At 39.0% G+C, this 23741-nt stretch overlaps 1 protein-coding gene across 4 annotated transcripts in view; it reads left to right on the top strand.

The window, feature by feature from the left end:
• The window catches only part of APLF (aprataxin and PNKP like factor), a 117349-nt gene extending 114401 nt beyond the window's left edge, over positions 1-2948 (top strand). For 2 of the 4 annotated variants that reach the window (XM_058428944.1, XM_058428943.1), the window contains one exon: positions 616-1494. In XM_058428944.1, the coding sequence (XP_058284927.1) occupies positions 616-818 (203 nt within the window). In that variant the 3' untranslated portion in view covers positions 819-1494. Of the gene's footprint in view, positions 1-615 lie in introns of all 4 variants that reach the window. The other 2 variants (XM_032177740.1, XM_058428945.1) reach the window with 2 other exon arrangements.
• Positions 2949-23741: the final 20793 nt, after the last annotated feature.

Genomic DNA, 23741 nt, shown 5'->3' with positions numbered 1-23741 from the left:
CAAACATTTCTAAATTTCAGTGCCTTATAACAATAAATACACTTATTTAAGTGTATTTCTCCTTATTGCAGCTGTGAATTGGCTGTGGCCCTGTGCCATGTGTATTCTCATCCTGGAATCCAGACTGAGGGATCAGCCTCTATCTGGGACATGCTATTCTTGTGGCAGAGGGGAAATGGCAATAGCAGAACCAGAGAAAGAGTCTTAAAGCATCATTTTGGAAGTGACACACACTATTTCCACTCATATGTCTTTGGGCAATCACTGAGAAGTGAGGAAGTATAATCATATCACAGGAAGGGGCAGTGAATAATTGGGACAAAAATACATTCTACCACATGGGAAGATGGGATGTTGTGAATATGATTATGAGATTAAGGAACCATTATTATTAATCTCAGGGATCATTTTAGTTTCAGGAGCCTCATGGTAGGAAAAGTTAGAATAATAAATAACAAAGCATCATTTTAGTGCCCTTTCCAGAAATTTGTAGTGGTAAGCTGTGCATTAATAAAATTAATTCTCTGCGTGCAGAAAGACATTTTATAGGTAGATGTCTGTCATCCCAGGTTGAGTGGCGATTGATGTGTTGTGTACCAATCTTTGGTTTTGCAGTGAGAAATGTTTTAGATGAAGATAATGATAATGTTGGGCAACCCAATGAGTATGACCTGAACGACAGCTTTCTAGATGATGAGGAGGAAGACTATGAGCCAACAGATGAAGATTCTGACTGGGAACCAGCAAAGGAAGATGAAGAGAAGGAAGATGTGGAAGAGCTTTTGAAAGAAGCAAAACGGTTTATGAAAAGAAAATAGTAACTAACTTCTGTAGTCATATATGCCTTACATTTACTTTTTCTTTGTGGGAAAACATTTACAAACTAAGGAGGTACTTAAGTGACAGTTATTTTCTTTCTTTTGATAGTTAATGACTTTTACTACTGACTGTTTACAAATGAGACATTGAAACGTCAGCCTTCAGTATAATAGATGGAATTTTTTGTTGCCTTGCCTTTTCTTTCCTACTTAAAGCATCTGGAAATAGGAAGACAGAGAAGGTAGAGTAAACATGGATATTTTTTATGTACTTTGTATATTGGTAATAAAAAGTAAAAGCCATAGGTCGCACAAAACTTTGGTCTTTTTAAATTTTTTTCCGAAGATTATGGAGTACTCTGCAAGTATAACCAGGCAAATTACATGAAAACATGCCTCTTTTCATTGTTACTGAAGTAATTCTGTAAGCAGAACCAGGCTTTAAAAAATGCAGCCGTTACATAATGGCGGTTTTTTTCTAGTACCTTAGATGTGAGCTTTGCAATTTCACTTACTACTTTTATCCTTCAAAACTTGGGAAGATTGGTTCCAAATGGGTACTGAAAATAGATTCAACTAGGCTGTAGAAGAGAAATGTTCACCATGCAGGGAATGTTATTTTGTGTTCCACATCTGCAATTTACTGTATGTTTGAATTTAAAAGTAAAAAAAATAAAAAAACTTGACTTTTTTTTCAAACTGAAGTCCTAGCTGATTATTTTAACTCTCAATGTGCTGTCTTTATATTAAGAATAGAGAAATGACATAACTTTCTCAAATGGCATTAGTTTTGCCTTAGTTTTTTTGACCTCAGATGAAAGTAGCAAGTTGTTTGCCAGTTGAAAGTTCAAGATTCTGGCCTCCCATATCAAGAAGAAACCACTTATTCTCCAGTTTTATGAAGTATCTTTCTGTATTTCTGTTCTGAAACTACTTTAAGCCCTATAATGCTCTTCATATTAAGTGACTTTGAATTGTTAAAATGTAGTTTAGAATCTTTAATAACAGTTGGGTTGTGTACACAGAGCAGGAGATATTTACTGAAATCATAAATCACTAAGCCAAAAGAATCTTTGTTAAATGCTATTATTTTCTACTCTAAAGGAACCTAAAAATTTATATCTTAAAAGATCAAACATATTTATAATATTATTTTCTTATTGCTTTAAAATATATCTCCCAGTAATTGTACAATATTTAATATTTACTTAAACTGGAACAAGAATAAGATAAACATTTCTCTAGACTATTACCTATTATTCTGATTTTTATCTCTTACTGTTATTTGGGAACTATTTTTCCCCTTATAATGCCCCTTTGGCCTTGGTAGTATAACAAATCTACGAATGTAATATTTAACTTATTCTCATCCCTGTCACTAACTTAATCCTTGAAGTGTTACTTAATCTACTCCTAGGTATATACCGAAAGGAATTGAAAACATTTCCACATAAAAACTGTACACAATGTCAATAGAAGCATTATTGTTAACAGCCAGAAAGTGTAAACACCCAAATGTCTATCAACTGATGAATGGATAAGCAAAACGTGGTATATCTGTGCAATGGAATATTATTTGGTCATAAAAAGGAATAAAGTACTGATACATGCTACAACATAGATGAACCTCGAAGGCAGGTAAAAGAAGCCAGACACAAAGGCCACATACTGTATGAACTCATTTATATGAAATTTCCAAAACAGGCAAATCCATAAAGACAGAAAGCAAATTCGTGGTTGCCAGGGACTTGGGGAGGAAGAATGGGGAGTGACTGCTAATGAGTATAGGATTTCCTTTTGAGTGATAAAAATGTTCTAAGATTAGATGGCAGTGATGGTTGCACAACTCTGTAAATATATAACAAACAATGCATCGTACACTTTCAAAGGGTAGATTTCATTGCATGTGAACTATGTATTTCAATAAATCTGTCACAAAAAAGGAATGCAAAGGGTAATACCCGTCTTTTAGAAGGAAAAAAATATTTACTATCAAAGGATATTCTTGGTAGTAATGTAATAGTTCACGGTAGCTGCTTTTTAGGATATAGTTTTAATGCAACTTTCATAATCATCCTGAAGACACTTTTGATTATACCTATTGTATAAATAAACGTATAGCTTAATTGACTGAAGCGTAATTGGACTGTGTTTAGATCTGTGTTTTCCAAAACAGAGGGAAAACCGGTAACATTAGGCTGTCAGTGGTCTCAAGAGCACCATTAACAAAGCTTGATTTTTTAAATTAATTGCTGTTCTATACAGTGGATAAGAGCCAATTCTCCCTGTCATGGTGTTCATGGAACTTAAACTATATCCCAGCCTCCTTTGCCATGGTAAAAATTATCATATATACATTTCTCACCTATGTGCCTAATTTTAAAGCAAATATTTTTTGGTGAAACTTTTGAGGGGGGATGGGTTTTCTAGGACCCTGGGAAACTGGAGACCTGAAGAGTTTTGGGGGACACTTGAACACTGACTTTGGTGTTTTCCCCCGGTTGAGGATGGCCCTATTGATACTGAGTTTCTAGAACTAGAGGATCCTAAACATTCATTGTAATGAAAGCAGATAGATTGTGAGCATAATTATTCCAGAATGTTGATGTAAAGCTGAGAGTAAATGGATAGTTTCTTACAACTAATCGTTCAGTGTCACCAGCACACCTCACTGAGGGGGAAGCTGTCCACCAGCACGCTGCATCCAGCCCTGCTCTGTGAGACCACCTCATTCCCATTCAGTCTCTTTGTTGGCTAGGAGTCCGTAATGGTGTGTGCATGTTGGGGAGGGGGATCTTTGCCTGCCAATCTATAAACCTAGCCTACAAAGCTGCACCTCTACAATATGTACTGAAAGTAAAGTGATAAAGAATAATTATGATTGAGATTATTGGCCACCCTAATATAATATACATAATAAACTTTATCATCATAAACAGCCACAGTTATACTCTGTTGTGCCCAAGATACTGTCTTAGGTGTCAGCAATTCAAAGAATAACATAGAGTCCCTATTTTCAAGGTGCTTACTATCTATTCTGGACAATAGGATATTTATTCATTCAGTGACAACTACTACTAAATACCATGAAAGATACAAAGAAGAAAAAGAAATGGTATCTACAGTAAAAGATTTTACAAAGGCAATGAGGCAAGCATTCAAATAACATAGTGGATAGAATAGGACCAGTCAGAGAAGGAGAAACTAGAGTGTAACTGAAATACCCCTCTGGCTGTATACTGAAGTACATACAGTCTCAGTCGTGAGAAAATCTTGGTGTGATTGAGTTGCAGGATCAGCTAACAGATTTTTTTATGGAACAAAATTTTTACTTGAAAGAATGACTGGCAGACATATTATGATTATTCAAACTTGAGTATTTGGCAGATGTTTTATCAAACATGAACTAAATGAGCCCTTTTTTCAAGGAAAACAGCCAACAGTATTTGTTGTAATGCTGAAATTTGAGCTTTTAAGCAAAAATCAGAATTTTGGAAAAACTTGGATTCATCACCATTAGCTTGATAGCTTTTCAAAACTCTAAAAACTATTCTGATGATATTGTAGGTGATATGATATAATAAGATGTATCAACATTTGGAAGATCTGCAAAACTTAGTGAGCCAACATTTTCCACTTAACCAGTGTATGATGTTATAAAACCAGGCATGGGTAAGAGATCCAGTCAAAGTGTAAGATGAAGCAGTGGACTTAATGTAACAGAGTCTGTTAAGTTCATTAATATGGTTTCAGATTCCATATTTCAACTAATCTTCCAGAAACTGCCATTTGTCTATTTTTGTGACATCAAGAAGAATATCCACCATTATCTGAAAAGCCTATTAAAATACTCCCTCCTTTTCAACTACATATCTCTGTAAGGCCTGGTTTTCTCCATGTACTTCAAGCAAAACAACATATGAGAGCAGATACAGGAATCTACCTGTCTTCTAGAGAAGACAGACATTAAAGAGATTTGCAAAAAGGTGAAACAATGCAATTCATCTGACTAAATTCTTTAAAATATATAATTATTTTTTATAAAATACATGTGTCAGTGTGTAATGGGTTTACTCTTCTTTTTAAGTGAATTACCAAATATTTTAAAAATTTCTCAATTATAATCTCCAGTATGGTAACTGTCTACCAATACGACCCTCATAAACAAAAGCTTTTTGGGTTTCTCAGTAATTTTTAAGAGTGAAAAGACTCCTGAGGCTGAAAATTTTGAGAACCACTCCAGTAGGTCACTGTGCCATTCAGTTAGTCTAGTTATGCTAGGATAACCCCAAAATCTCAGTGCCTTAACACAAGGAATGTTTTCTTATGCCAAGATTTTCTGTGTTGGGTGACCCTCTAAGGCACTGTCTTCCAAGTAGCAACTCAGCATTCCAGCATTTTAGAGTCTCTGCCTTCTTGTAGTTGTATCATCTGGATCATGAGACCTTCTTAATCATGACTGCAAGGGAATACAGAAAGTAGAGGGTTATAGTGTAATTAAAGGCTTCAGGCTGAAGTGACATCACTCCTGTTTGCAGCTCATTGGCCAGAAGTAATTACATGGCTTTATCCACTAGAAGGGGCTTGGGAAGTACAGTCTTATGAGTGTCCAGAAAAGATGAGAAACAGAGTGAACACTAGTAATGTCTACCACAGTCGCCAAAGGAGTAAGTGGTAAAAGAGAGTTGAGGACAAGATCTTTAGTGTCATAATTTAAGGGATAGGAAGATAAATAAAAAGATTCTTCAGAGGAATTAGAAGAAGAGGAATGTTAGGAACTTTCTGTGTCACGGGAGCTGAAAGTAGAAAGAATATTAAGAAGGAAGAAGTAATCAATATTGTGAGTTGCTGTAGAATGGTTACACGCCTAAGAACTGAGATTGGATTTAGCTTCCTACTTCACTGAGATAATTGAAGCTATTCAATGAGAACTTCTACAAACTCTCACCTGCATCTACCCACCTACCAGCTATTCTCAAATTCTTTATCTTCTCCCCCAGTATTATAGATAAATTGTTTCTTATTTTATTTAAAACCACTTCCCTAGATCCAGGCATCTCTTACGTGCTTAAGGACATTACACTGGAAATTCCTCCCCCTCTCCCATTTCATCAGTTTTTTCCTATGTACTGGGTCATTCCCATCACCATGTAAACTTAATAATATTTCTTCCATCTTAAAGAGAAACAAAAAAACTTTTCTTAATTCACTCCCCCCAACAGCTTTACTACCCCATTTATCTTCTCCCCTTAACAGGAAAATTCGTCAAAAGTGTTGTCTATACTTGCTGTCACCAGTGCCTATCCTTTAAGTCCTTCAAATTGTAACAAAAACATCAAAAGAACTAACATAACTAATTCCATTTTCATTTAAGGGACGTTTACCCATTGCTACACATGGGCTAGGATAATTTCAGAGCACTGAGATTAAATGTAAAAACAGGAATCATGTAGTTTTTTAAACTAATTCTGTGATTATTGAGGAAGTATGTAAACAACTATGTTTTATTAAAGATTTATAGGTGCATTGTGACCTGACCAAGCACAAAGAAGTTCCCAACCCCCTTGGACCCTTACTGGTGCCCAGATATTTGTACTCATTGGTCACTTCTTGGTCCCAACCCCCTCCTCTTCCTTTTGCCCTTAACATAAAAGCAGCCTGAAATTTGTTCTGATTTAAGATGGTACTTTAGGACGTTAGTTGGCCATCTTCTTGGTTTACTGGCTTTCCAAAATTAAGTTGCCTTCCTTGCTCCAACTCATTGTCTCCCTGCTATTGGCTGTTGTGCGATGAGCAGGATGAGTCTGAACTTGGTTACAAAATCAAGCCTTTCCCGCCACCTTTTCCATTGAAACTGCTTTTGTCAGGTGCATCAGTGATTTCCACTCTCCTGAATCCTATGATCATTTCTCAGCCCTCATCCTTCTCAACCTTTCCTCAATATTTGAAACAAAAGGTCACTTCCACCTCCTTGGAACATTTCCTTCACTTGACTTCCAGGAAATTAGAATATCTTGAGTTTTTTTTTTTTTTTTTTTTTTTTGAGACGGAGTCTCGCTCTGTCGCCCAGGCTGGAGTGCAGTGGCCCAATCTCGGCTCACTGCAAGCTCCGCCTCCCAGGTTCACGCCATTCTCCTGCCTCAGCCTCTCCGAGTAGCTGGGACTACAGGCGCCCGCCACCACGCCCGGCTAATTTTTTTGTATTTTTAGTAGAGATGGGGTTTCACCGTGGTCTTGATCTCCTGAGCTCGTGATCCGCCCGCCTCGGCCTCCCAAAGTGCTGGGATTACAAGCGTGAGCCACCGCGCCCGGCCGAATATCTTGAGTTTTCTACCCACCTTACTCGCAGTGTTCTTTGCTTGGTATTTCTTTTTTCCACGAACACTTAGAGTGTTCCAGGGCAGAGTCCTTGGTCCTAGGTTCCTTTTCCTCTCTACTTTCATTTCCTTGGTGATTTTATGCAATCTTATGGCTCTTTCCCATATGCTGAAAACTCCTAAATTTGTATCTCAAGCACAGACCTCTTCCCTAAGCTCCAGGCCTTTATATATCCAACTGCCTACCCAACATTTCCACTTGAGTGTAGGATAAACACCTCAAACTTCACATGTTTAATACTGAATTCTAATTGTCCTTCTGAAACTTCTTTGCCCTTGCTCAGGCCACAAAACCTTAAGAATATTTATTCTTCAGTCCCACTTCCTTCTACAATCAGCAAAGTCTTGTTGATTCTACTTTCAAAATATATCCAGAATCTGACTATATTTCTGCACTTCAACTGCTATCAACTTGGGCTCCCTGCTCCAACCTTTGGTCTCCTATAAGTTTATTCAGAGCACAGCAGTCAGAGTAATCCTATTACAGCTTAAGTCAAATCATATTACGCCCTCGTCCCAAACCTTCCAGTGGTCTCCAGTCCCACTCAGACCAAAACCAGAGTCCAGAGTCTTTATTATGTCCTTTATTATCTCCCCAACCTCACCTACTACAATTTTTCACTTTCTCTGATCCAGCTGGATTAGCCTCCTTATTTTTTCTCACATATGTTCCCGACTTCAGGTCTACGGCCTGGCTGTTCATTCTGCCTCGAATGCTCTTTCCCAAGATAATCACATGGATCAGACCATCATCTCCTTCAAGAGTTGTTCCCCTTGAGGGAAATGTCTAAGGCCTTACTTGGTCACCCTATTTGACATTTCTGCTTCCTCCACTCCATCCCCACATATACACTTCTGATCTCCTATACCTAGCTCTATTTTTTTCATAATATGTGTTTCAAAAAATACTGTGTAATTTATCTCTGTTCGTTTTTCTTTCTCACTTTGCTAGAATGTAAACTTCATCAAGACAAGGGTATTTGTCCATTGTTTTCAGTGCCAAATTTCCAGTGTTAAGAACAGTGCCTAGAACGTAACTGGCGCTCAATACATACTTGCTGAATGGATAAATGACTGTTTGGACATGAGTGATGATGACCAAAAGAGTGGCGTGGGAGAAGCAAGATGTCAAGGTGTTCAGGAAGAAATGGTGGAGAGGAAATAAATATATTGATTGCAATCATGCTAGGGAAGTGTAGAGATGATAAAATCAGTAGAGGTTTGTTTTGCGTGGCATTGCTTTTACGGTGGGAACACAGAGCATGTTTTATAGGCAGAAGGAATCTGCATAGAGAGAGATTACAATGTTGTGAAAGTTAAGGAATGGGTACTTGTACTTCTGTTAACATTTTTTGTATTAGTTAAATTTATTAATACAGTGATCCTTAACCTAGCTGTGCATCAGAATCCCCTGTGAATTTCTTTAAAAAACAATAGGTGCTGGGTTCCATGAGAGACCTACTGGGTCAGAATCTCTCAGATGGGGCACTAGTATTAGTATTAAAATACACACACACACACACACACACACACACACACACACACACACACACTACTTTCTGGTTCATGGATAAGATGCTGTTGAAGGACAGCTTTGGAAAGCAGGCAGTATAAGCCCACTTCTATGTATCTCTAATGAGCAGTTCAGTCCAGGCCCAACAATGAAAAGCAAGCAGAGTTTGTGACACCTCAAAAGAAAATCAATCATTCTGAAGTTTGGGATTAATCTGTGCGACTTTCATTTTTCATAAAGCATAAAAGATGGAAAGTCAAGAATAGAAGTAGCCAATATTCTTTGAAACCATAAAAGTATACGCACAGTAATTCCATCAGTGACACACATTATTCTTGAGATTTTAACCTTCATTAGCTGTGAGTTTAGCGGCTCACACTGGTGCTAACTACGCTGTCAGGAAACTTCCTCGTATGTGCCATGGGTGTCATTTTGTCTGTGGAGCCCACAGTGGAAACCTCCTATGGTGTAATGAAATTAGAAACGAACAACCAAAGGACAGGAAAAATAAATCTAATGGATGTGATATTTTAATCCATCCTTCTGAATAGATTAAAATCATATCTCTGGAAAAAAAGGCATCAGCTTGAACTTGTAAGCTGTTTCAAAATAAGCAACAATTAGAGTATTATGTTACTATTATGTAGCAAGTAATATATTTGAAGAAAGATAATATTGTCTTGCATGTATATATTAGAAAAAAGATTAATAATAAATCAACTAAGTATTTTAGAGCTAGACAAAAGCAGAGCATCCGAATTAGCCAAGGATAGGATAGAATTAGTAAAATCTTTAGATAAAAGACTAAAAAAAGAAAACCCAACAGACTTGATCAATAAGACAAAAAATAGAGAAAACTCTTAGCAAAAAAAAAGGACAAACATTAAAAAGGGTTAGAACTACAAATATGGATGTTTTAAAATTTTGTAAGAGTATGTACAACTTCATGTCAATTTGTAAATGTAGATGAATATATGACTTTCTAAAAAAAAAAAACTTTCCAAAGTGTACTTTATAAGACATTAAAAAGGGTGAGCAGATTAATAGCCACAGAGGAAATGGAAAGTATTAACATTTCTACTCCTAGGATAGTACCAAACATTGGGAATTACAAATGAATTATATCAAACTTTTTTTCAGCAAATAATTTCCCTGTTATAAGAATTACTATAGAATATGGAAAAACATGGAAACTTCCCAGTTCTTTAAATTAGCCAAAGAAAACTTACAAAGTAACCTCAATATAAACATGGATATTAAAATCCTAAATAACTACTCAATTGAATTTAACAATGCATTAAGATATCCTGACCTAGAAGGGTTTCTGCTGAGAGCGTAAGGGTAGTTCAGTGTCAATAAATCTATTACTGCAATTCATCACATCAGCAAATTAAAGGAATGACTTATGATCTCATGAAAGGCCAAAAAAAGGTACAGATAATTCTGCATTGTTCCCCTTCAAAACACAAGCTAACAAAAAGAAAACTCGTGGTAAGATAGGAGTAGAGTGAAACTGTTCTGACTTGATGAGTACCTTTCAGAAACCCACAGTAAGCTTCTAAGCTCACAAGGAAAGATTAGAAGTGTTTCCAGTGAAGTCTGACACGAGATAAAGATGTCCACTATCACCTCTACTCTTTTGTGTTCTTCTGCAATCCTCTCTTAAGAAATTATGTATTGAATAGGAAAAAAAAAAGAACCTGGTATTGTGCATAACATGTTTAACTATTTAAGAAACACAAGAATATCAACTGAAAAATTATTAAAACTAACAAGATTTTTTAAAAAAATTGGCTAAATACATGGTCACCCCAAATTAAGCTTCCCTATATATCAGCAATAAACAGTCAGAAAAATAAAGAATAAAGATCTTATATAGACGATCCACAACCCAAAATGCCTAGTAATAAACCTAACATAATTGTGTTACTGTTGGAGGGTGTCCAGGTTCTTGGCATTTTGAACAAATAACTGGACAAAACGCACAAAGCAAGGAAAGAATGAAGCAACAAAAGCAGAGGTTAGTTGAAAATGAAAGTACACTCCACAGTGCGGGAGCTGGCTGAGCAGCAGGCTCAAGGGCCCCAGATACAGAATCTACTCTCATCCAAATACCCCACAGAGGTTTCTCATTGGTCACTTGGTGTTCACCTCATGTAAATGAAATGGTGGCCTGCAATCAGAGGCTGAAGTAAAGTTACAAAGGTCACACTCCTATATGAACTCCTATGCAAACACTGGTTGCTTCCTGCAACCAATCAGAGGCTAAAGTGAAGTTAAAAAGTTGCACGTCTATGCAAACAAAGACTTGGCCAGCAATCAGTCTGATTGGTTGTGAACAGCAGGCATCAATCAGAAGCTGAAGTTACCAAGTTACACTCCTATGCAAACCAATCAGATATACTTTCTGCAACCAATCAGAGATATTTTCAATTTTCCATCTGCCGCCAGAAAAGGTGGGGGTTTGCAAAGGGAGTAGCCTCTCTGGTCCTTTTGTTACTTTGGCATGGAAAGTTGAGGTTTTCCTTTTGATTTAGTTCTAGGAAGTCAGTGTAAATTGGCCTTAGGTTCCCTGCCTCCAGACCCTATTCTCCTGCCTCAATTGTACAAGACCTACACAATTAAAACATTAAAACTTTAAGGGACATGGGGGCCTGACACAGATGGAGATGCACACACCATATTTCTAGACAGAAAAATGCAATGTTGAAAGATACAAATTCTTCCCAAATTATAAATTTCGTGCAGTGTCATTCAAAGTTCCAAATGGGTTATTTATATATAAAGTTTTACAATCTAATTCTAAAGTTCATTTTAAAGAAAAATGCACTAGACAAATCAAAAATTTTTTAACAAGAACATTGGGGAGACTTGCCTACCTTGTTAAAGTCTATATCAAAACAATAGAACTATATGACTTTTTTTTAAAAAAGGGGGCCGGGCACAGTGGCTCACGCCTGTAATCCCAGCACTTTGGGAGGCCGAGGTGGGTGGATCACGAGGTCAGGAGATCGAGACCACGGTGAAACCCTGTATCTACTAAAAATACAAAAAAATTAGCCGGGCGTAGTGGCGTGCGCCTGTAGTCCCAGCTACTCGGGAGGCTGAGGCAGGAGAATGGCGTGAACCGGGGAGGTGGAGCTTGCAGTGAGCCGAGACTGTGCCACTGCACTCCAGCCTGGGCGACAGAGCAAGACTCCATCTCAAAAAAAAAAAAAAAAAAAAAAGGGATATTGGTGCAGAAAAAGACAAATAAATAAAACAGAAGAGAGACTCCAGAAACAGATCCAGGTCTATATAGGATAAAAATGCAATTTTAAACCAATTGGGACAATTCAAAAAAATGATGAAATTATACTCTTGCCTCATATTCTGAAAAATAAAATTTAGGTGAATTAAAAAGCAAACATAGGGAAAAATTAAAATATGGGAAGTAAATGTGAAGTGCTCCCTAACCTAATGTTGAGGAAAGTGCTTTTAGGTAAAGTCTACACCTCAAAATCTATAAAGAAAAAAAATTGGCCAGGGGTGGTGACTCACACCTGTAATCCCAGCACTTTGGGAGGCCCAGGGCGGTGGATCTCTTGAGCCCAGGAGTTCGAGACCAGCCTGGGCAACATAGTGAGACCTCATCTCTATAGAAGAAAAATTAAAAGAAAAAACATTATCCAGGCATGGTGGTGCACACCTGTAGTTTCAACTACTTGGGTAGCTGAGGCTGGAGGATTGCTTAAGCCTGGGAGGATGAGGCTGCAGTGAACCATTACTGTGCCACTGCACTCCAGCCTGGGTGACAGAGCGAGACCCTGTCTCAAAAAACAAGAAGAAGAAGAAAAAAATTGACATATTTCATTCATAAAAATTAAGAAACTTTTGTTTTAATGAAGCAACAGACTGGGAGAAAATATTTGCAGCACGTATAATATATACATATAAAAAGCTCCTAAAAATGTAAAAGAAAAATGGATGAGAGGTAATTTTTCTCTTTTCATAGAACAATTCCTAGAAGATAAACAGTTTGCCAATGTATATGTAAAAACATGTTCAGCCCCTCTTGTAACCATAGGTACAAATTAAAATGAAGGAATATTTCTTGACCATCAAGTTTAGAAATCTAAAATATTCATAATTTTCAGTGATAACAAAGAAGTGTTCATTGGTCAAACCTTTCTGGAAGGTAACTGAGACATAGCTCTCAATATTTAAGGTGCATGCCCTTTGACCTGGTTGTTTCTATTTTAGGAAACTGCCCTATAGAAATATTTGTGAATCAGTGTAAAGATGAATATACTGGGAAGTCCAGCTCTATCTGCAATAAGAAGAGAAAGAAAAATTTAAAAAAAAATAAAAAAACAAAATAACCCAGATTTCCATCATGAGGAGGTAGTTAAGTAGGTTGCATCCATACTGTGGAATATTATGCCATCCTGAAGAAAAATGAGGTTGACTTATATGCTGATGTGAAAAGATTGGCAAGAAACACATTTTTTAAAAAAGGAAACCACTGAATAATAATCTTAGTATAAGTCTGTTTACACAAAAAAAGAAGTATCAATGTGTAATTTATTTACCTGTGAATAGAAAAATCACTGGGAGGGTACAGAGGTAACTTGTAGAACTTACATGTGAGAATGGGAATAAATGTGAGGAAGGAAAGGGGAGGAAGGGTAGACTGTCGTATTCAATCTACACTGTAATGTATGGCCTGAATCTTATAATAAGAATGTGTTCAAGTAGCACCTGTGTCAAGGCAAACATTGCTAGAGATACAATCGAGGCTCGCAGTGAAAGAGACCGGATGTAGTCTCAAGATGAATCTCGCGGAGACCTGGTAGATAATCCGTGTGTTATTTCTGATACCATTAGTAACATTTCTGTCAATGGAAACTCTTTTGGTGACCAGCACTAATCCTCTTAGCTAAGGCCATGTCCCATGACGTTTTTCCAAAACATAAATTAAAACTAAAACCATTTAACTGGTAGAATCTTAGATTTTATGGATTTGAGGCATATCCCATGCCATGGGTGTTAAGAAATGAATGCCCTAGTCCAAATCTGATGGTTGAACTTTCCCAGTATCCTCCAAATTCCAGGCATTTAGCGACTTAACCCTGTAAGGCAATGTTGGGTGGGGAGTTTATGGATGATGCAGGTGGAGGATGATTATAAGGTAAAATAGGATGAACCAGCTCGGTGCGGCATCTTCACTCTTCATCTTCTCACCCTCTTCTGGACAACTGCTGACATTCTGTGATATTTGGCATTCACCATAAACATTGCATGATCCAGTTCTCCTTGATATCTTAGTGCTTGGACTCTTCCCTGTATTGGCATCATTAGGTCAGCAGATGAACTCTCAGGATTGTTTCTTTTCTGTTAGTAGAGCACCAAAAGGTAAGAAGCCAGGAGGCTTTCTCCTCATGGTTCTCATCACTGGATAAGAAATGTGGGTTGAAGAACTTGAGCTAATTAGGACTCCAAACAACCTCTGCCCCCTCACCTCAGTACTTAAGTGGGAGGTCCAGAATCTTCCTAATTGTGTTAGTGCTAGCTTAAGGAAAGTATATCATTGGAATTCATCTCTTTTATTTTGAAAGAGAAATTTGTTGTTCTAAAACTGAGATTAAGCAAACTGTGTGCCCAGCACCCTTAATTCCATGTTGATAAAAGTCACTTTCCTTTGACAATGTTGATTACTAAGAGCTAACTGACAGAAGATAAAATCATGTTGCTTGGTAGGTCTAATTAATAGCCACAGATCAATCTGCCTGTTACTTTATTCTTAGATATAGCACTTGTTATTTTTAATTAATGGTTGACATCTCAAAATGGCATTAGTCATCCATACCTAAATATTAACACATGCCTCCTGCTAAGGAGATGTCCGTTTTTTGACTTAGCAGGCTTACTGGCCTGTGAAATAAACAGCTGTCTGGAATTAGGAGTCTGGATGTTTATGTAGATATTCCCTAAGGAAGGATACATGTTTGTTTTCCCCAAACTTTTTTTTCAAACTAGCACACTGACTATTGTCCTCCTAAACCAATAAAAGTCATTAGCACTTCACCTTAGAAGTGTTAACAAAATAGTGAGATCAAGCCTGTTGGAGTGACGGTGTCGAGTTAATGACATTCCCTGCATCTCTCAACACGACATTGCACCAACAGGAGCCACCATTGGTTCATTTCATTCTTTTTAATTTAATTATTATTATTTTTAAGACAGGGTCTGGCTCTGTCACCTAGGCCAGAGTGCAGTGGTACAATCACCATTGACTGTAGTCTCAAATTCCTGGGCTCAAGCAATCCTCCTGCCTCAGCTTCCCAAGCAGCTGGGACAACAGGCATGCACCACCGTGCCCAGGTAGTTAAAAAAAAAATTTTTTTTTTTTTTTTTTGTAGACATGGGGTTTCCCTGTGTTGCCTAGGCTGATCTCAAACTCCTGGGCTCAAAGGATCCTGCCCCCTTGGCCTCCCAAAGTACTGGAATTACAGGCGTGAGCCATCGCACCCCATCTACTTGGTTCATTTTAGAGAATAACATTTGCGCTTCCCTTGGCGGAGACTCTGGGGAGCTGCCTCACTGGCTGATTCATTCTCTGGGGACAGTGCCGTGCCGGCGCACAGAAGAGGGCCTCCAGGGGCCACGGCCTAGGCACACGACCTTACCCCTCTGACCTCAGCAGCTGGTTTGGGGTGACCCCTTACACTAGCAGGGCCAGTCGGGTGCTTTTTCTAGGGTTTTTTTTTTTTTAGTAGATAAGGACAGGGACAAGGAGTCGTCTCGGAGGTGCTCTCTACCACAGCACTCCGGAGAGCAGGTCCCCAAGCCTCCATTGCTGAGGCCTCGGAGCTGTCTGGTTCTCTGGCTGGTCAACTCTTCCTTTCATCAAACGACCCCAGCAGCTTTTCATATTTTCCTTAAGCTAGTCAGTCCTGTCTGTTACATAACAGCATAAGGAGAAACAAACCAACTTTTAGTTATTGCACTAGAGTTTAAATTAAGATTAAGCTATGTACTGAACCATAGTGGTTGTCACTTAATTAAGCAAATTTTGGTCATTGCTTGTTATGATCTTTCTTTTCCTGTTCTTTCTCCCAAAGTTAGTATTAAGGAGTCAGGCTGACATAGAAATGTTGCAGAGTTAATGTTTGTCTTTTAAAAGTTTGACAATGCTGTAACATGAAATTCTGGCATTTTGTCAAGTAATGAGTCTCATTTTGTTACACAGGTGCTATGTAAATGCTTCCTGACTAAAAAAAAAGTTCTTCAGATTTTCAGGGGGAATTAAAAAAATGTTCTTCAGATCTTTGGACCACAGAGTGCAAAGTGTTGCACCAACATTTATTAGCTTATTATTAGAGAGTGAAGTATAGCTTTAAACTGCAGCAGCTGGAAATGGAGTTTTAGGCTGAACACACATTATAGGTAAAGAAATAACACCACCAAAGCTGGGAAGCAGAGCAAGGGCCACACAGGTCACACCGCCTGGCAGGCTGAGGAGTGCCTTTGCCTTTCCTCAAGGTTGCTCTTGGCAGCTCCTACAGCATGAGAGGGACAGATGAGGCAGAGCAGCCTGGACCTTCCTAGGGACTGGAGGCAGGACGCGCTGCCTGCCCACCACTTCCCACACTGGCTCCATCAGGAGAAACAGGGCTGGAGACAAGGTTGGAGGTAACTTTGCAGAGGAGAAGCCACAAGCAGAACTCTCAGAACATGGGGTAGAAGCAGTCTGGGTGCAGCGGCTTACACCTGTAATTACAGCATTTTGGGAGGCTGAGGCGGGTGGATCACTTGAGGTCAGGAGTTGAAGACCAGCCTGTTCACCAACATGGCGAAATCCCGTCTCTACTAAAAATACAAAAGTTAGCCAGGTGGGGTGGTGCCCGCTTTAATCCCAGCTATTTGGGAAGCTGAGACAGGAGGATCGCTTGAACCCAAAAGATGGAAGTTGCCGTGAGCAGAGAAGATTGTGCCGCTTCACTCCATCTTGAGCAACAGAGCAAGACCCCGATTCAAAAAAAAAGAACAGGCAGTAGAAGCAGAGAGGGGCAAACTTTGTCCTGGTCAGTGGGGTGGGGGTGTCAGCTGAACACTCAGGAGCCTCATATCTTTGTGCGACCTCTCACACTCTAACATCGTCTTCTAAGTCACCGAATGGCTCCCAATGCTGCAGAGGAAGGAGAGCAAACAATTGGTATTTGGGAGCTCTGGGCAATAGGGGACAGCTCAGCTCCAGCCTATTTGAATTTGTTAACTCATTTTCAGCACAGGACATGATCTGTGCCTTTGTGATCTGTGACCATTAAACACCAATGCTACGAAGTTGTACTGGCCTATGTAACTCCTAGCATCCACTCATTTGTTCAACAAATAAATACTTATTGAGCTCCCACTCAGTGCCAAGCTCTGCTCTAGGCACTGGGGTGACAGAAATCCAGGCCGTTCGGGAACTTCCTTCTAGTGTATGAATTTGTTCCACGACATCGCACTACTTGATTTGTTCAAATCAAGATCTAAAGTCACGTTTGTGGGAGGATGGTTGGTTGTCTTTCTGCTGCCTGGCAACTTTTGTTTTTCAACCCTGCTGTGTACACAAATGCATTAGCTAATCTCTTGGGCAAGGATCCAAGACTCAGAATAGCAAAGTTGGGCTTTTGCGGGGTAAACAGCCCAAAGACAGGCAGAAATGAAGCTCTCAAGCAGATGAGACAAATGAGCATGGAAGACAAGGCTAGTGTTCTCTGTACACAGGGGCCAGCTCTTCTCATGTCTTCTTTCTTGGCCTGTCGACAGCCTGATAATACCTGGAGCTGAACTTGGAAGTCAGCTCAGAGCTATGTAGGCTACAAAAGACTCTGTTAGCTCCTCCTTAAGATGTATTTCTCTTAAATAGCTAATTGCAAAGTGTCTGATATTCATTTTATTTTTTCTTTTCCCTCGTCCTCAATTTTAAAACACGTTCAGGGAAAGATCACAATTCTTCTAGAATTCCACCTTCCCTCTCAGGAACAGCAAATTGAGGACTGGAGGTCAGATGGGTTTGGGTAGCACTAGGCTAATGCTAAGAGTTCCAGCCAGAATACAAGCTCGAAACTTTGCCCTCCAATAGATAAGGTGGTTTACATTATTTCTCCCATTTGCTTTAATTTCCAAAATCCAAAGTCTTTCTTTCTTCTACAACAACAGTTTTAGTACTGTGAAAGGCAATGCAATTTACCGTTAAATGCCAATGGAAATGTAATGTCGTTACCCAGTATGGTGCAGTGCTTCATGACCTTCAGTTCTGATGATTAAACTTTGCAAGATAGGCAAATAAGTATATCAACACATGCCGGCATCTTCCTATGCCTACAAACACTTTGCGGCTCTGTGGATTTACATTCCTGCCTCATTCCATTAAGGAACCAAGGCAGCTTACAGAAATACACAAGATGAAAAAGAAATACATGGAGAATGGAACATAAAAGCAGAATAGAAAGCTTAAGCCAGGGATGAAGTTAATTCACAAGAATGTACAGAAAAGGATAGCTCATATACTGGTTTATAGAGGAGCAAATCCAGCTCTCAGTCTTCCCAAACAAGGGGGAAAGTCAGTTGTAAAATTCAAAGGGTCCATAAGTTTTAAAATAACAATATTCTTTATTTGGGGAAAGCATCGTTTTCATTGGTAAAGAGAAAATAAAATTAACTGTAGCCCATGCCTACAGCATACCAAGGAGATAGAGAATGCTGTGAACTTCAGTTTACACGTAACAGGCAGTGAATACATGAGGCTACCAGGCTCAGCTTCTGAGCCCAAGTCAGACCTGAGACTCAATGCAGGTGACGTGGAAAAGAGAGTGCAGCCAGGTCCCAGTGAGGGGCAGATCACAGATAACTTCCATCGGAGTTCACCCAAAGGAGAAGCTGACTCCACCCTTGCCAAAAATGTTAACCTGAATCTAATTAAGCCTTTAAACCTAACTCCCAGGATACAAGAAAAAATGGTAAAAAGTAGCAAGTTGAAGAGGCAAGGGGATTTACCCTCACTCTCCTAACAATGGCCTCCAACCCTCATATCTTACCATGAGGAAGGGAGTTTTACGTTGGAGGAGGCTGGAACTGGGGCGAGGCTGGATACTGCTGTACTGGAGGTTCCCATCACCCATGTGAAATAAGCTTGGGTGACACATTGCTCGCCTCAGTGTAGCTCTTTGGGTAACAGAGTCTCTTGAGTGTCCACCAACAGACAGACTTTCTCTTAAGCGAGCCCCAGATTCTCAGTGCCCAGACTCCTGAGAGTGGATTCTGTTCTGGCCTATAAAAGAAATTAGGAAATTGGAGATGGAAGAAAGGGAAGGAAGTAGGGGATTGTTCCGAGGTCAAGAGATGTCATTCTCCTCTAAAGTATCCTCAACAGATTTCAGTTGCCAACAGCAATCTTTCCCAAATGGAATTCTGAGTCTATAGATACTAATAGGTGAGGCTCAAAAAGGGTACCATGATAAAATGAATTTTGAAACGCGGAATTAAATGGGTTTGTTGCTTTGAGACTTGACATAGCCTTGCATAAGCAAATTTGTCCTGTGAGTCTTTAAAACTGGGTTTATATATCTACTGTTTCTAAAACTTACATAACCATGAATTTTTTTCTGGGGCATTCTGAAAATTCTGAAATATTCATTCACTCATTCATTCAACGCATACTTGTTGAGTAGCTGGAACTGTGACAGACATTGTTCTTGGCATAGAAGATGCAGAGATGAATGAGACAACGTTCTTTCCCAAATGGAGTTTATAGTATAACGGGATAACAGGAAATACACCAACAAAATAGAGACTATGATAGGTGTAATGAGTGCTATAGAAATGAAGCAGGGGAAAAGCATAGAGAATGGTGGGGTGGGAGCTTGTGATAGGTGTGAGGGGTGGTGGCTGTTTTAGATCCGTGGTCAGGAAAGGCCTCCCTGAGGAGTGATATGTGAATACAGACCCGATTGAACAAGGCAGTGGCCAGGAGAAGGTGTAGGAAGAGAGTATACCAAACGGAGCTGACAAGTACAAAGGCCATGGGCAGGAAGGAGCTTGGGGAGTTGCAGAAACAGCAGGAAAACTAGAGTGCTTATGGTAGAAGGATCAAGGTGGAGAGGAGGGGTGGGAGAGGGCTCCCTCTGGTAGAAGTAGGCAGGAGCCAGATTGTGTAGGGCCAGATCATGGGAATGTTCAGAGAAGAGGTGAGCATTTAGGGGATTTTGCAAATGACAGGCTGTGTGTTACAAAGGGCAAGAGTTTAGGGCTGTGAAGGAGTGAGAAACTGAGTCATATTTGTATACCTGTTGAACACACAGGTATAAGATAATAGATAAGGAATAAGTGAACTGGCATCTTGGATTCTGGTGGTGACTGAAGCAAACGGGGGTGACAGCATGTTGGGATAAGTTGTGATACAAGGTACTGAGCTCTCATTGCAGCTTCCAACCTGGATTTGTCCATGGGCAGCCAAGGCTTGTGGCATCCTGAAGGCAGGGAAGAGGAAGTATTACCAAGGACATCTAGAGCTCTTCAGGGCTCCCTAACTTCTAGCTGACAGCCCTGTCTCAATAGGGAAGAAGTGGTCATGTTAGAAGTGTCACTGATGGTCTACTTTTCTTGAGGGAATGGGCTGTGTTCTCTTTTTCTCACATAATACCTAGCCCAGTGCTATATACATGTCTGATTATCTGTAAATATTTGTTCTACTAAACTAAATGTACATCTTGTGACTTTGAGAAAATGAATATTCTAGAAGAGAAAGCGAGTTACACTATAGCCAACAAAATCCAAGCCCATGTCAGGTGAGTAATAAATCCATACACGGGAAGCATAAACGTTTCTATCATAACCATTAATAGCACTCAAATTATTAAAAAGCTTAAAAAGAACTCCAAGTGGAAATGATGAAGATTGTACATACATGTTAATAAAATGTGTCATTACATATGCTGATATGTGTCTAAAGGAGAGAAACTTAAAAATAAGACTTTCTTTGGTATTAAGTATACATTTGTATCTTTGTTTTCTGTTTTTAGTTATATCATTTTAATTTAATTCAATATAATTTAAAAATCATTTTTTCTTTATGACCATCATTATCCTGAAAAAAATTAAAGGCTATTGAAAATGTAATTAATCGTGACCTTTAGTTAGTCTCCTGAATTGATGAACTTTTCTATATTGCTCATTAACCCCGTGTCAGACATTAAGCACTGATGGTATTTCTGTACCATCATGGTCACTGGAAAATATGTATTGGAAGAAAGTAGTAAAGGTATCATAATCATTTAATTTTTCTGCTGGAAGAAGCTTTAGAATTCATTGAGAAGCAATGTAGACCATAGACGAATGTTGACTATAATTTGAGTCAATGATGAATTCCTTCCCCTATTATAAACCCATGTGTAAACATGGATTTTTCATCAAAAAATTCATCAGTAGCTAGTCCATAACTCAATCTTAAGGAAACTTTGATGTATAAAAGTCAAAGAATATTTAAATTTTATAACATGCTTTAAATTCTATTTTGGAAAAACCAGAGAAAACAGACAAGCAGAAAGAACAATATAAAAATCACTCATAATCACTCATAGCCACCACCACCTTCAGACCATTACTAGTAACTTCCTTTCTGAGTATCCTATTCCTGTTTTGCAACTGGTAAATTAAAGATTCAAGAGTTTATGTGAATTCACCAACGTTACAGAGGAAAAATTAGTTTCAGTGGTTGTTCTAGAGGCAATGGCAGGTGTTTGAGGCATCTTCCTCATTCACTCTATCAATCCAAATACTCCTTCCCATCTACCAATCTTGTTTTCTCCCCACACACCCCTTTAATTTTTGAAGCCGCTGCTGGTTGGTAGTGGTGGATTCAGGGGATAGAACCAGTTCTGTCTGGACCAGTCACTCTCATGCCTAAACTTGTAAGCAAAACGAATTGCCATTGGTATCTCATGTTTTGATCTTGCTTCAGGGCACTGCTTGAGAATGTGGACAGTTAATGACAAATTAATACAATTATCAGCCCTACTGAAATCCATCAAATCTTAGTAAACTAAGGTCTTGTTTGCTAGATTTGCTATTTAAAAACGAAAAACAAAACAAAAAACAACAAGATACAGTAAGGGAATAAAATAGATGCCAACTTGGCATTATTCTTTCAGTGATAATTTCTGACAGAGGAGTTCCTGATTAAAGATGCAAGGACCCTGTCATGCTAACTGCAGCTGATTTCCTGCCTTGAAATGTCTTCCTGCTTGTGTCACTGCCAGTGACTGACAGCTGGCTTAATAATTAAATTCAAGCAGTGTTTGCTTTTCTTGACCTTTACTGAGAAACAAATTTTCGAGCTCTGGACATGAGTAGAGTGTTTTAATTTGGGGAGAATAATGTGTTTGCATCATTTCCAGCAACCTGTGTCTGTGATTATCTGTGTTATTTCACATTCCACTTCACAGCGGACTTCTAGAGGATGGCTGGTAGTTGAAGTCACTCGGTAATTAATACCCAGCTTTGGCTCCCTGCACATGTTTCACCCAAAAGAGGGCATATTTGTTTCTGGTAGACTTAATAAGGGCTCTAGCAGCCCACTGTTCTCAAGTGTATCCAAAGCCAATTTATTTTGAACATCTAGGTTTTTCACAGTCTGTTAAGGTCTTTAGTCATTCTTGCTTATAAGAGCAAATCATTTTCTCCAGTTCTAACCTTGATTTACTTGCCTTTCTTTACTTACGTCTTTTTGTTTTGTTTTCTTTTTTGTTTTCTTGTATGCTCTCCATCGCCCTCTACCGGGGCAGACAGGGTGGTGTAGCAGCAAAGAGCTCCCAGACCCGGGTGAGCTTCAGATTTTTATCTGGAAAATGGGGATAACACACCCATCTTGCAGAAGTGTTGAAAGGATGAGGAGAAAAGATGTATGTAATGTGTCCATCAAGTGTTTAGCACATGGTGTCGTGGCACTAGATACATGTAACTGCAGCTGTTATTTTCTTTTTCTCCAAGTTATCAGCATTTATTTATTTTTATTTATCAACTTTTATTTTCAGTTCCAGGGTACATGTGCGGGATGTGCAGGTTTGTTACATAGGTAAACGTGTGCCATGGTGGTTTGCTGCACAGATCAACCCATCACCTAGGTATTAAACCCAGCACCCATTAGCTATTCTTCCTGATGCTCTCCCTCTCGACAGGCCTCAGCGTATGTCATTCCCCACCCACCCCATGTGTCCATGTGTTCTCATCATTCAGCTCCTACTTATAAGTGAGAACATGTGGTGTTTGGTTTTCTCTTCCTGCATTAGTTTGCTGAGGATGACAGCTTCCAGCTCCATCCATGTCCCTGCAAAGGACATGATCTCATTCTTTTTTATGGCTGCATAGTATTCTGTGGTGTATATATACCACATTTTCTTTATCCAGTCTGTCATTGATGGGCATTTGGGTTGATTCCATGTCTTTGCTATTGTGAATAATGCAGCTGTTATTTTGTTGTGTATCCAAAGTCTTCTTTGTGACCTTTCTTTCTCCTACTTTGTGGGCTCTGCAGGTTGCCCTCTTCTTTGAAATCCCAGCATCCTTTTCTCGGATCTTTCAAAGAGAACCAATTTCTTGGGAGAAAATTTCCCTTCCTTATCAGGATCAGTGTGGCTATTGCAGAACGTGCTGGGGTTCTTTCTTTGTCTGGTTGGTACCTAACTCGGATGTTCTCCAATCCTCCCATGTTAGTAGAGGGTGTAGCCTTCAAGAATACAGCCGCCTATAGGAGGCAGCCTCATCTTTAAATGAAATTTCTGAGTCAAAGGACAAGTAAGGACGAGCCTATGTTTAGCCTATGTTTAGGGATGTCCAGATATGTTATGTACAGTGAGGGTGACCGTATAATTCAACACCACATTGGAACACTTCTGAAAATGAAAGAGAACACTAAAATCTTTTAAAATGCTTTTAAAATATTTATTTATTAAACAACAAATTGTTTTTGTTGTATTAACAGACCTGCAAAATAGTTTTATTCAAATC

Source organism: Hylobates moloch, unplaced genomic scaffold (genome assembly GCF_009828535.3).
Source record: "Hylobates moloch isolate HMO894 unplaced genomic scaffold, HMol_V3 SCAFFOLD_15, whole genome shotgun sequence".
Taxonomy (NCBI): Eukaryota; Metazoa; Chordata; class Mammalia; order Primates; family Hylobatidae; genus Hylobates; species Hylobates moloch.
This window is presented reverse-complemented; position numbering and strand designations above follow the sequence as displayed.